Source organism: Chenopodium quinoa, unplaced genomic scaffold (genome assembly GCF_001683475.1).
Source record: "Chenopodium quinoa cultivar QQ74 unplaced genomic scaffold, ASM168347v1, whole genome shotgun sequence".
NCBI lineage: Eukaryota > Viridiplantae > Streptophyta > Magnoliopsida > Caryophyllales > Amaranthaceae > Chenopodium > Chenopodium quinoa.
In genome coordinates this window covers 3,262,125-3,275,699 of record NW_018742630.1, presented here as the reverse complement: position 1 = coordinate 3,275,699, position 13,575 = coordinate 3,262,125, and the positions used below count along the sequence as shown (strand labels likewise).

Below are 13,575 nucleotides of genomic sequence, written 5' to 3'. Positions count from 1 at the left end.
TTGGTCTCAAATATTGGGTTAATCTGGGTCTCGGGTTGATTTCAGGTCGGGTCATATCGGGTTCGGGTACATAAAGTAGTTTAGCCTTACGAAGTTATGACTTTACGAGTAACTTAGAATGTATTTAGCATATATTCTCTAACTATTGTATATATCTTTATTTAGGTAGTCAGTATCTACAATAATAAAGCTTTAACAATAATTAGAGAATATATGCTAAATATATTCAAATACTAAGAAATGAGCAAATAGCTATAATTAGTTTATGTAAGGAGTCGTATGTATTGAACTATTGACTATTGAAATTCTCATAGTAACTCGTTTGCACAAGCACACAACTACACAAATGACACACACAAGATGTCATTAATTTCATATAATATAATCTTATATTCTTATTGGCGTGGCGTACATCATATTCTTAGTAGAAATAATTTAGAAATGAGTACGTAACTATATAACTATATATTGATAAGGTGGTCTAAATTGAATTCAAGGTGATTTGGAATTGGGTCAGGTCAATAAAAGGTTAGGTTGAGTTCAAATGGGTTAGGAACAATTCGGGTTGAATTTGGGTCAGGCCAATAACAAGTCGTATTGATTTCGGGTTGGGTTAGTAACAGATCGGGTTGAATTTCGGGTCAGATTAGTACCAGGTCGGGTTAAATTCCGGCCAGGTTGAATTCGAGTCGGGTTAGTAACAGGTCGTGTTAAATTCGGATTTTGACGGGTTAAAACGGGTTTGGGTCAATCTCGGTTCAGGTCAATAATTTACGGGTTACATTCAGGTCGGGTCATCTTCGGGTCAGTTAATGTTCGGGTTCAGATCTCAAATACTCGGGTTAACTCGGGTTTAGGGTTGATTTCAAGTCGGGTCATATTAGGTTTGGGTCACCATTTTTCCTGGTTTAAACGGGTCGGTTAATAATCGTGTTCGGGTAAATTTTTCAGGTCGGGTCAGCTTTTGACAGCTCTAATGAACGTAATAGAGTTGAGCCTAAATAATTTTTTAGCATGATATGTATGAAGTATATATTATATAATTGGATGGTGTGTTTTGGATGGAAAGAGAAGTATGAGAAAGTTATGAATTTATTTTTCCTCATAATTTGTACTCTGTATATGAATATGACTCGAGGGAGAGGAAAAGTAGATCAAAAAATATATATTTCTCTTCCCTTTTAATCAACCAAATCTTTTAGGGGAACGTTTGGTTCACAAAATGGTGTGAGGTTGGAAATAGAAATGAAATTAGAGCGTGAGGTTAAATTAGAACTCGTATTGATTCTTAATACCTTGAGTTTGATTGTTGTTTGTAAGACCCCATGTGTTTTAACCATTTTAAACCTATACCTACCAAAATTTATGAACAAAACACCCCCTTAAATGTTGGAATTGAAAGGGTAATGCAAGCTTATTACCTCTCCTTTATGAATTTTTTTTTCTTTCCACACTAGTTTTTATACATAACATAAACGCTTAATACTTTATCTACTCTTAATCCAATTGGATTAATTAGAGATAACTCGAATCTCGAACTAGTTAAGCTTATAGTTGAAGTCCAAATCGGTTTATATATACTCTATCATAGATATTTTGAATATCATACCATGTATACATAATAGCATGATATGTAACAAATCTTTAAGTAGAAGAACATGCATGAAACATTGAAACGTAAGACTAGCTAGGAATCTACATTATAATGAGATTCCTGAATTGCTATCAATTGGGATTCTAGTGGGGTATAAAATCAAACAAACATTTGCGGAAAGTTATAAAAAGACAATGACAATTTTTGCACTAAAACACAAATTAATATCTGTAATCACATGTTCTTGTATGTGTATAATTGTCATGCTACTCTACGTGGTCCTCTTCAATAATTGAACTTTTCATGCATGTGGATTTCTTCATAAATTAAATCATACGTTTGATTTCCTTATTTACTTACACATATTTACATTTGCATGATTTTTAGTTTTATTTTTGTTCTCCTTTTGGTTTTGCAAAAAATTTTCTTTCCTTATTAGCCATCTTTCCAACAATGATAAACAAAAAATAAAAAAATTAATGGTGTAAACGACAAAACTCTTGAAGAGTAATAATAAATATTGAAAGGTAAACAAGAACTAGTCTTTCGATCTATGGGATGCCTACCTACACTACTTTTAAATAACAATAAAATAAGAAGTTAAAAAAAAAAAAGAGTTTTCTTGTGGGATTTTGAAGAGCTGGGGAGAAAAGGATAGAAAAAAAAAAAATTAAATATACTCGTACAAGATATGAAGTATTATAGTAATTTAGGACAACTTGAAAAATTCACCATTAAGTATGTATGCAATATTGATTTACATGGATATGCGAATCAGCCTAAAAATTAGGAAGGCTTATTTGTAATTGCAATTTGTAAACCATTGTGAAGAGCCATTGTATCAACTAATAGGACATTTAGGGAGTTCCTAATTGAGAAAAAAAAATAAAAATAAAAACAGAATGTTGTTTAACCTTTATTTCAACAAGAACCATCATAATTTAATTCATACAATAACTACTAGCTATAGATAGCTTCTATGAGACATGCTTCATTTTAGAGTTCGATGGTTATTATTCCAATAAAATCGTAATTCTTTTATTTTAGATACAATATACTTTATATTGCATTATGGGGAAGGAAAGAGACATAAAAATTAGAAAACTACTCGTATATTAAAAAACCACAACAACATATAAAACTGCCCTCATACTTCTAAGATAATTGTTGTTGCATCTAAATAAAGGTACAAAATATCTTTGAGCAAATGGTAATTTGTCCTACTAAGATGGCTATTGATCGATCATACTAACAACTCATCCTCTTAAGTCCAAAGCATTAAATAAATTTCACAATATGAACACTTACAATATATTCGAAATTCATTATTTATTTATTTATTTTAAGAGATTCGAAATTCATTATTTATCATGTGTCGATCAGTGTTATTAACGTTTTTAATTCTACCACTCCGATAACCCTTTTCGGAAAAGAAAAAAATTGTTAAATAAAAATAAAAGAAATGATTGAAATGGATAAAGCTGATACCTTTTTTGTATTCTCTCTAAACTCTCATCAATTTTCAGAGAGAGAGAGGAGAGAGGAGAGAGGAGAGAGCAGAGAGAAAAAGAAGTGAGAAGTTCTTCTCCTACAATACCAGTTGTTGTTTCTTTCTTATGGCCGAAGCTTCGGTATTTCCAGAAAGAGTGGAATTTTTATAATTTTAAACTCTTTTTTTTCCAATTAAATTATTATCTTGTTACTCCTATTCCTATCACACGTAGAATTACAGAAGACCTAATCAAATTACCCTTCAAAAGCTTTCTGATTTCTTCAATTATTTAACCCTAATTCCCAGGTTACGTGAAACCCTTGTTGTCCATCTCTTTCTCTCTCCTCTTTAACTTTTATCTTTTGGAGCAAGTTCCTTTTTCTTGTTTGTTCATTTTCTTCTCTAAAAATTCCCAGAATTCTGTTATTCTGTTTCTAGATATTTTCTCTGCTTAATTTGGTAGGAAATTGACGATCTGAGTTCAATAATTGTTTGTTTGACTGTGAAATTGACATTTAATTGCTGAATTTGTTCATGGGTGTTTACGATTTTGGGGTTTTTTTTGACAAATTCGTTGGTGGGTGTTTAATGATTTAGGGTTTTATTTATGAAATTGTTGATGGTGTGTTTGTTTTCTTGATTTTATCTGGTGGGTATTGAGAATTTAGAACTATCTTGGTGAAATCTTCTCTGTTGCGCTGAAATTCTGCTGATTTTTGTTTGCTGATTGTTGGTTTGCTTGAGAGACGGAGTTCGAATTGCTTGTAGTTGTAGCAAGGTTTCTGCTTATAGATTTGTGTTTTGTCTTCCCAATTTTAGGGTTGGGTAGGTTTTAGTTTAAGAATTTTAGTGATATTGGAGTTGCGCTTAGTTGTTTGATCGGTTTGCGTTTCGCTCCATCGGGTTATTTGATAAGTTATTGTGAACATTTGGGAGGTTTCTATATAGAGGTTGGTGCAAATTAGCTTGGTTATTTGGGGCTGAATAGTTTTATAGAGGGTTATCGTCGTTGTGAGGTAAGATGAGCTCGAATGTCACCGGTGGATATGTAGGTAAGGGGAAGCTTTTGATCCACATTGCCGAAAATGGCCATTCGTATGAGCTCGAATGTGATGATTCCACTGTTGTTGAGGCAGTTCAAAGGTTTATTGAATCAGTGGCAGGGATTCAATTTGGTGATCAGCTTCTTCTATGTGGGGATATGAAGTTAGAGTCTAATGAGGTGCTTGGGGCATATAAACTACCATCTGATGAACAAGAAGTGTTCTGTTTCAACAAAGCGAGATTGCAAGCCAATGCGGCTCGCCCTCCGCAAGAACAAATTGAAATCCATGTCATTCCTGAGCCAACTCCACCATCTTCAAACCATGATGCTCACCCTTTGGATAATGCTGTCGATCCTGCACTCAAAGCTTTGCCTTCCTATGAGCGGCAGTTTCGATACCATTACCATTGTGGGCATGCCATATACTCTCGGACGATTGAGAAATTTGAAATCTGTGAGAGGCTTCTGAGAGAGCAGAAGGTGCAAGAAAGGGCAATAGAGATTGCGAGGCGTAATTTGGATTACTTTTTTAGGATACTTAATCAAAACTACATGGATTTTCTGAAGTGTTACTCACAGCAGCATCGTACACATTCTGATCTGCTATCGAATTTTACTAGGGAAATTGAAAAGTTAAGATCTTGCAAACTTATCCCAGCTCTACAAACTTCCTCTCGCAAGTGTCTCTTGGACCTTGTAAAGGAAGAAAACTTGAGGAAATGGGTGGACAACTGTAACAGTTCTCACAAGCAGTTTGAGAACAAGGTTTCACAATTCAAGCACGTGTTTGGAAAATTGAAACATGATGTTGAAGAACTATTTTCAAGCAAAGCTTCGTTGCCAATCAGGGATCTTGAGTTGATGATCAAGGAACAATGTTGCCACATCAATGAACAGCGGAGTATTATGCAATCTTTGAGGTTAGTTCTTGGTCGAGTGTTGTTCATAGGATTATGATATCATTTATATTTTTATACCCTATGATTTATATGTTTGCCATACTACATTATCACATTTGTGATTATTCTTTTCTCTGCTTATTTATTGGCTCTTGTTGTTAATTCAGTTGATTACTTGGGGATTTTTTATTTTAAATGAATGACTATGAGCCTGAAGATTGTTTGTACAAGTATGCAGATTTGAATTCATAGATGCAGTATAAATAGAAAGGCTGCAGCATTGTAATCTAATCACTAAGATGAGTAGTTTTCACAAAACTCATTTTACTTGAATTGATTTCTCTGCTTGAGATGTGTAGATCTAACTTAGTTGCAGAATGTTTTTTTTTTTTTTTTTTTTTTTTTTTTTTAAATTAATAAACTAATGATGGATAGAATTGTAGTCTTAGCCCTTTTCTAGTTATGGGAACTCATTTTATCTTACCCCTTTTTTCTAACCAAAAGGGCATGCAAGCTTGCTCTATTTTTTCCTATGGTATATGAGAGGTAGTAGAGTTTGAGAGAGCTTTGCGAAATTTGCTGTGCTCATTATTCATGACTACTTTTTGGGAAACAAAGATGAGCATGGAATAAGATGGAATGAGGCTTCTCATTGACATTATAAATTCTTGTGAGGTGAGGTTAGTTAGAGGATTGGTGAATGTAGGAGGCAAATCATTTTCTTATTAAAAGTCATTTTAGTTCTTATTCAGTTGTTCTTACCATTGGTTGGAAGTTCTTGATTCAGACTCTTTCCAATGGTCTCAGATATTACCAAGTTATGGGTCCTTCTGACTTTGTGTTTTTGGAATGGGGGGTGATATGCCCAGTCGCTTCTCTTTCGGCTGCTGAACCATGTGGATAATATTTATTTATTTATTTATTTATTATTATTATGTATTTTTTTCCCTTTGATGTGAAGTGTTGTTTCTTGATACTTTTTTGTAGACCTTATTTAGGGTAGAATCCTTAATGCTAAACTTTGAGCTTTAATTAGAGGAACTTTATTGTTTTATACATGGAAAGTATATATATATGTTACGGAGTATTTTCTTAAATAAGGATTATCATTCTTTAATATTTGTGTCAGCTTAAAGTCATTAGGTTCTCCTTTATGAGTTGAGTCTTTAATAGTTGTAATGATTGCATTTTGAAATTGTGGGATGGTGTAAGGTGAAGGTTCTAACAATTTTTTTCCACACGCCCCCCCAAAAAGTTTGTCACCAAATCGCAAGTGGAATCAATTCAACCATGTTTGGTTATTGTAGTGCATCTATATGTTACTTCTTACTGTGAGGTGAATAGGTTGTCTCAGGTTAGTGAGGTTATATTAACATGGGGAGAAATGAGGGATTTTATTTTTAATACAAGGGAACTGATACCAAATATAATGTCACTTTAGGATGAAAAATATAAAGGTTTTAAAGGGGCACAATAAATCAGCATTTGCTTTGGGGCTATGTCGCCACGTTTATGTGATGGAGGGGAAGCACTAGAGCAGAAGTGCAGTCCTTTGCTAGGAGGAGGATTTTTCCTTACCCTCTTTGCTAGAGGATCCTCTAGATTGTTTCTAAAATAAGTAGGATGCACTTTTTGAGGAGAGAGAGTGCTAAGAGGAGGATAATATCCCTTGATGTTCATACTCTTAGAGTGTTATTCTCTTGTCATCCTTGTAGCAAGATAGGAGGATTTTTCTAGAGTTTGGAATCTCGTGTTTATTTGTTCACCTATTTTGCAAGACAACTTTGACTTTCCCTTGAAACAGGACATCCAGAAACATCAAGAAATGTATTCATTTGTTATTTTAAAATCTAATTCTTGAGATAACTTGATGAGGTTTGTGAGTGGTTCCTGTATGAATTTGTCTAACTAATGATCGTCTAGTCTTATCTGATGTTGGTGATTTCATGTTCTGGGTAAGCAAAGTCATTTGGTTGTGGTGTTATCTGATAAAGTTTATTGGCGGTTCTTGGGTGAAATCTTAAAATAAGGGTTTAGTCATGTGTGGTGCGAGTGATTAGGTGTTTTGCAATCTGCGGGTATGCCTCTACTGTGACTCTGTGAGTGCTAGACATCGAGTTTTTATTTTATCTTTTCTTTCTTCTTGTAGATGTTCCCAACATGATTGTCATTGGGTGAATTCACAATTTATATTGCATGTAAATAACTACAACGATATTAGAGCCTTATTCGTCCATGGATGGGTTTGGCTGTAAGTACTAAGATGGCTTTTCATCCATGTGAGTTTCTACATATGTATCCTTCTCCTTTCCTTATCCCCTATCCAATGGAGTATCATTCTGAAGGCCTAATTGTTTCATGTCCTTTTTTAATCCTGTTTTGGTCTTCTTCTTGTCCCCTACAAGGCTACAACTTTTAAATATTTTTTTATATTGCAATTTTCAATTCTATGAACTGCTGCTATGTGAAGTTAGTGTCGGACACATGGCCAAACCATTGCAAATTTGCAATCTGCTCTCCTCCTTTTCCTCAATATTTTGAAAATTTTCATTCCATCCTTGTTGGGGACCTCTTCATTGTGGACTTATTCCTTTCTCTTGTTACCTCAATTCCATATCAACACATGCACTGCGCCACATGCATCTTCTGAAGTCCTGGCAACAACAATTTGATAATCTCTTTTTTTGCAGCTTCTGAATTTAGTATTCCACAATTTCTTTTCTATCTCCACTACTTGTAAAGTTTGGCTTATGATGCTCAATATGTTGGCAATATGTTGGCTAAAAGTTGCTGAGGATTAAAAGTTTTCTTTTTCTTTTTCTTTTTCTTTTTGTGTTTGTGTAAGAGTTAAGCTAGGAAGTTTTATAGAGATTCTTGGTGCATTGGAACTTGGGAGGAGGTTTGTGAGATAAAGGAAAACAATAGTTGATGCAGTGTTCAGAATATTCCCTTGAGGGATTTGTTTATTCATTCAGAACCAGCTGTAAAACTCACGTTCTTTTTAACTTGGGTGTTGCAGCTTTCATTGGTCTTTGAATTCTACTTTGGTAGACCCTAGAATTCATTTTGAAGATAACAGGCAGTCACTAGTGCACATTTTTTTTTGTTACCCCAGTCTATAGATGAGCTGAAAGTCTCATCAAAATGTTTTATACTGAGTACTTTTTATTTCACAAAAGGGCAGCCCAATTGCCTTTAGTTCATTCCAGGGTCTTACAGAAAGTCCCTCTCTATAATTGCCGTGTCAAGATTGTTTGCATGTGACCCTTTTACAAATGTGCTGCTGTTAGGAGTTTCTTGTGGTAGGCTGCTGGTTTGGTCATTTATGATGGTTTGTTTAGATTTTCCATGTTGCCTATTGATACATGAGGTTGTTGTTTGTATGCTTCTTGGCTTTCAAATCGTTATTTATTTATTTATTTATTTATTGTGTGCATTATTTGTGAACACCAACTTTCTTGAATTTGACTGATGTACGTTTTGTTAGTCTCTTGCATGTCTTAAGCCTAATTTGTTTTTTTGTAGCTCTTTGCTATGCTATAGGATTTCTGAGTCCAAATGATGTTTTTTTCCCCCTTTGCAGCAAGGATGTTAGCACAGTCAAGAAATTGGTGGATGATTGTCTATCAAGTCAGATGTCCTCTTCTCTCCGACCTCATGATGCAGTTTCAGCCTTGGGTCCTATGTATGATGTCCATGATAAAAATCATCTTCCAAAGATGACAGCTTGTGACAGTTCAATATCAGATCTACTTGATTACTGCACAACTAAAAAGAATGAAATGAACAATTTTGTCCACAGTTACATGCAAAAGATTGCATACATTCAACATACCATAAAAGATGTTCGTTTGCAATTTAATGCTTTCTCAGAGGCAATAAAACGTCAGGATGCTGTTTTTGAGGGCTTAAAGATAGTTCGTGGTATTGGCCCTGCTTATAGATCATGTCTAGCGGAAGTAGTTAGAAGAAAGGCTTCAATGAAGCTTTACATGGGCATGGCAGGACAATTGGCTGAAAAACTTGCTACAAAGAGGGAGGATGAGGTGAGGAGACGAGAGGAATTTTTAAAGGCACAAAGCTCATTTATACCAAGGGATGTATTAGCTGCCATGGGATTGTTTGATACTCCTAGCCAATGTGATGTGAATATTGTTCCCTTTGACACTAGCTTGCTTGATATTGACATCAGGGATATTGACTGTTATGCACCCGAGTCTTTGGTTGGACTACCATTTAAGAGCGAAAAATCAGGATCTTCTAGGACCTCGCTTTCTATGTCCAACAACAGTTCTTATTCCGGAGATGTTGAAAGAAATGCTATTGTTTCTCATGAAAATTGTGAAGACATTGATGTGTGTGACTTGGTAGATGTTGCTGGAACTAGTAAAATGGAAGTTGAAAATGCTAAACTGAGAGCTGACCTTGCTTCAGCAATTGCACAAATTTGTTCTTTCATCCCTGAAGTGGAATATGACTCACTAGATGATAGTAAAATAGATAATTTGCTGAAAAATGTTGCTGAGAAAACAGCTGAAGCGTTGCAGCAGAAAGACGAATACATAAAACATCTTGAATCAATGTTGAAGGCTAAACATCAGCAGTGTCAATCATATGAAAAGAGGGTTGAAGAGTTGGCTCAGCAATTGTCTGACCAATATATGCAGGCTCGGAAATGTTTGGGCAATAATGATGTGACTTACTCATCAAAATCAGATGATTGCAGGTCAGGAATTTCGGATCATGGGGAGAGACAACTTGCTAGTAGATCTGGTGATCTCATGGATGAGATATCTTGTACATCTAACCCAGCTGATGCAAAAGATGGACTTTCCCCTAGGATGACTAGCAAAGCCCAAGAAGTGGACGAGAATATGACTGACTCTTCTGGAATCCAGAATCCTCATTTAGATTCGTCTATGATGGATCCACAGCGAGATGAGCAGCTGCTTGCCACCAGTAGTTCCTTAGGTGTATTGCCTTCTGAGGCTCCGACTGACCTTAGTCTGAGTGCTGCTAAGGTCAATACTGATCTTGTGCTGGAACTGCAAAGTGCACTTGAGGACAAGGCAAATCAACTGACAGAAATTGAAAGCAGGCTTAAATCTGCTTTGGAGGATGTATCCAAGCTTGGCGTAGAGTTGGAGAATAGCAGGAAGCTTCTAGATGAATCACAGGTATAGCTATTACAATATTTATAATTGCCTGATCTTTTCAATTATGCATGTATATTTACTTGTTCTTTACTCTGCTTGCTAATTCAATTACAGACAAAACATTATTTCTTGTTTACTAGGATTTTTCTTTAAGATCCTTTGTGGCTTAATCCAGGTTACTTTTACTACAAATAATATGCGACATACTGTTCCAACATGCATCGAAGCAACTACCCTTAATCTTATTGTTTAAACTTTTTCCCCTTTATCTTGGATTTGTCCACAGATGAATTGTGCTCACCTAGAGAACTGCCTGCATGAAGCTAGGCAAGAAGCCCAAACTCATCTTTGTGCTGCTGACCGGAGAGCTTCAGAATACAACACCCTGCGTGCATCTGCTGTGAAAATGCGTGGCCTTTTTGAAAGACTCAAGTCCTGTGTCAATGCTTCTGGAGGAGTTGCCGGTTTTGCCGATTCGCTCCGTTCTTTAGCTCAATCTCTTGCCAGGTGAGAACCAATTGAGAGGGATTCTGTTTTTCTGTTTATATGCCCATTATAATTTATTTTTACATGTTCTGCTAAGTACATATTTTCTAACTTCCTATTCAATTTATCCTTGGCTGACTAGTTTATAATTGCAATATCACAGTTCTGCAAGTGATGGTGAAGATGATGGTAATGTTGAGTTCCGTGCATGTATAAGGGTCCTCGCTGATAAAGTTGGTATTTTATCGAGGCAGCGTGCTGAGCTGCTCGATAGGTATTCAAAAGCTGAAGCTGCAAACAAACAGCTCTCAAAAGATTTGGAGGAGAGGAAAGAATTGGTCAAGACATTATACACAAAGCATCAACATGAGAAACAGGTATTTTCCTGATCATGATTTTATCAATCATACCATACAGCCATACCTTATACCATTTACCCATTGCCTCTCTCTAGACTCCTTGCATCAAGTTAGATTGGTTGGAATATGGATGCACAAAAATTGATGACCTATGTAGACGTAGAGAGGCTGTTTCTTTACCCCCTTCACCGAGTTGGCATGGGCTCAACCTAATGTTCCACAAATAGAACTTAGAAGTGAGGATTACTAAATGAGAGATTGATCCGTTGCATTGCAATCAAATGCTTTAAACTGAACATTGCTGTGTATGCTGACTGTCAAGTCCATTTAGAAGAGATTGATGATTATTCCTAAAAGAAGAAAAAAATAGAAGAAAATATGGATTTCCCATTTTCCCCTTTCCTTGCAATGCATGTGAGATATAACTACAAAGCAATTACTGGGTATAAGTTTTTACTCCATAGTTTATAAAGTTTACTGTGATGCTTGTTGAATTGAGTCCCCCCCAACCATTTTACTATTACCAAATTTTGACCTGCCTATTGCTATTGTCTCTTTTTGGTGTTTGTGACAAGTTTGCAATTTTGAATGTTGCACAATCAAGTGCTTTCCTTCGTCTGCTCCGAAAAGTTGACTGCTGACAGGTTATATAATTCTGAAACATAGAGAAATCAGACATACCTTCTGATTACTTTCATAATTTCATTGCGTACACTATCATTTTTGCTTCATTAGTTATCCAGGTTAAGCGTCTGGCGCACTCTGGCTTCTCCGTGTTAAATGCCTATCTTATTCTAGGGTTTTTTTTTTTTGGTAAGATTTAAGATGGGCAAATTTATTATGGTTATCTGGGGTTCCCTAAAATAACATTCATGATTATCGGAGAATCAGATACACTATTCTTGAATCAGTTACAGTATGACTTGACACTTTTTTTTTTTTTTCTTTCAACAGGCAAATAAGGAAAAAATCTCATTTTGCCGTTTTGAGGTTCATGAGATTGCTGCCTTCATCTTCAATTCATCAGGGGGTTACGAGGCAATAAGCCGTAACTGCCCCAATTATTTTCTATCTCCAGAATCTGTTGCCTTGTTCACTGATCATCTTCCTAATCGACCTGCCTATATTATCGGACAGATTGTCCATATAGAGCGACGTGTTGTGAAGCCACATTCAGGTTTGCCAAGGCACGAACAAAGCAGTGGAGGAAATCAAACTGACAGCTTGAAATCATCATCACCATCATCTGATACCTTAGCTACTCATCTCCCTGTGGGATGTGAATACTTCATCGTAACAGTTGCTATGCTACCAGATACAACCATTCATTCGCCAGTGTCTTCCTGATCTCTGGCAATAATCTTAACAGACATGATGGAAGTAGGGATAATAAATAAAAAAAGAAAAAAAAAATAGAAACTGTAAATTATGATCATATTATGAAACTTTAAACATTTAGATCCCTCGTCTTTATCAGAGGTTTCCTGTACAGTTGAATGGTGACCTGACTTTGGTCTAGACTTTTACCTTTGTAAATAATGTTACTTAGCATAGAACTGTGCACTGAATCAACCAACGTACGAAGTTCGAAGTATTAGTTTTTCATTGGTCTTTATTTCCATCAAGTTCAAGATTCTACTCTTTTCTTGAAAAAAAAAAAAAAAAAGCTGTTTATTTCATCCAAAAAATAAATAAATAAAAAAGTTTAGATAAGTATATTTAAGTGTTTTTTTTGTGATGCCACGGAGTTACTATAACTATCATCATCGTCTGTGTAACTCCATACTTCAGATCATAAACTAAAGGCGGGTTTTGGGTGTTATCTGAATAAAACCTGGATGAACTTGCATAAAACTATGATAATAGCCAACCTTTCATACTTTAATTATGCTCAAATTGGTTTATTATTGGTCTCATCTTTCTCTTGCAAAAGTAAGACTATCTACATATTTTGCATTTTTTTTTTTTTTTTTTTTTTTATCATTAGTTGTACACGTTTGTACTAGACATAATAATAATACTTCAAAGAACTTTAAACTTGCTTACTTTTTTAATTGTTTGATATTACTTCTAGAGTAAGATTTTCTGTTTTGGGATTGGTATAAGCTTATTAATTCCAAATGTTTGCAAGTGTCTAGTTAACGATGAAAATTCTTATACACTAACTACTTTGATTATTAACAATTAGTTTTTCCGAAGATGCCACAACTTCCAAATTGATTACTTTAATGAAATCAAAGTGAAAAGATGAGCTATTTCCTTCCAAATACCATATATATTTTGAAAGCTTCATCTTCTAACTTTTCTAAAACTCTTATCTTCCTAGAAAAAACTATCTTAACCACGCTATCAACCCAAACGTTGTCTTAAACAAACCAAAGAATAGTGATATTTTCCTTAAGCTAGCATTGAAGCAAAAGTTATCCCCTTTCTTTCAAGAGTGGAAAGCGTGTTAGTGCAGATATTTAGATAAAGTTTTTTCCTTCCCAAATTCGTATAAAATGCATTATATACATTAGTGTACTTAAAAATTGATATACTTCT

At 35.1% G+C, this 13,575-nt stretch overlaps 1 protein-coding gene across 1 annotated transcript; it reads left to right on the top strand.

Moving 5' to 3' along the window:
* The first annotated feature begins 3,055 nt into the window (after positions 1-3,055).
* On the top strand, positions 3,056-12,656 carry LOC110721898 (autophagy-related protein 11-like). Its single transcript, XM_021901129.1, has 5 exons — positions 3,056-5,051; positions 8,614-10,207; positions 10,473-10,693; positions 10,836-11,049; positions 11,986-12,656. The coding sequence occupies exons 1-5, from the start codon at positions 4,108-4,110 to the stop codon at positions 12,376-12,378; spliced, it is 3,366 nt and encodes a 1,121-aa protein (XP_021756821.1). The 5' UTR covers positions 3,056-4,107; the 3' UTR covers positions 12,379-12,656.
* Positions 12,657-13,575: the final 919 nt, after the last annotated feature.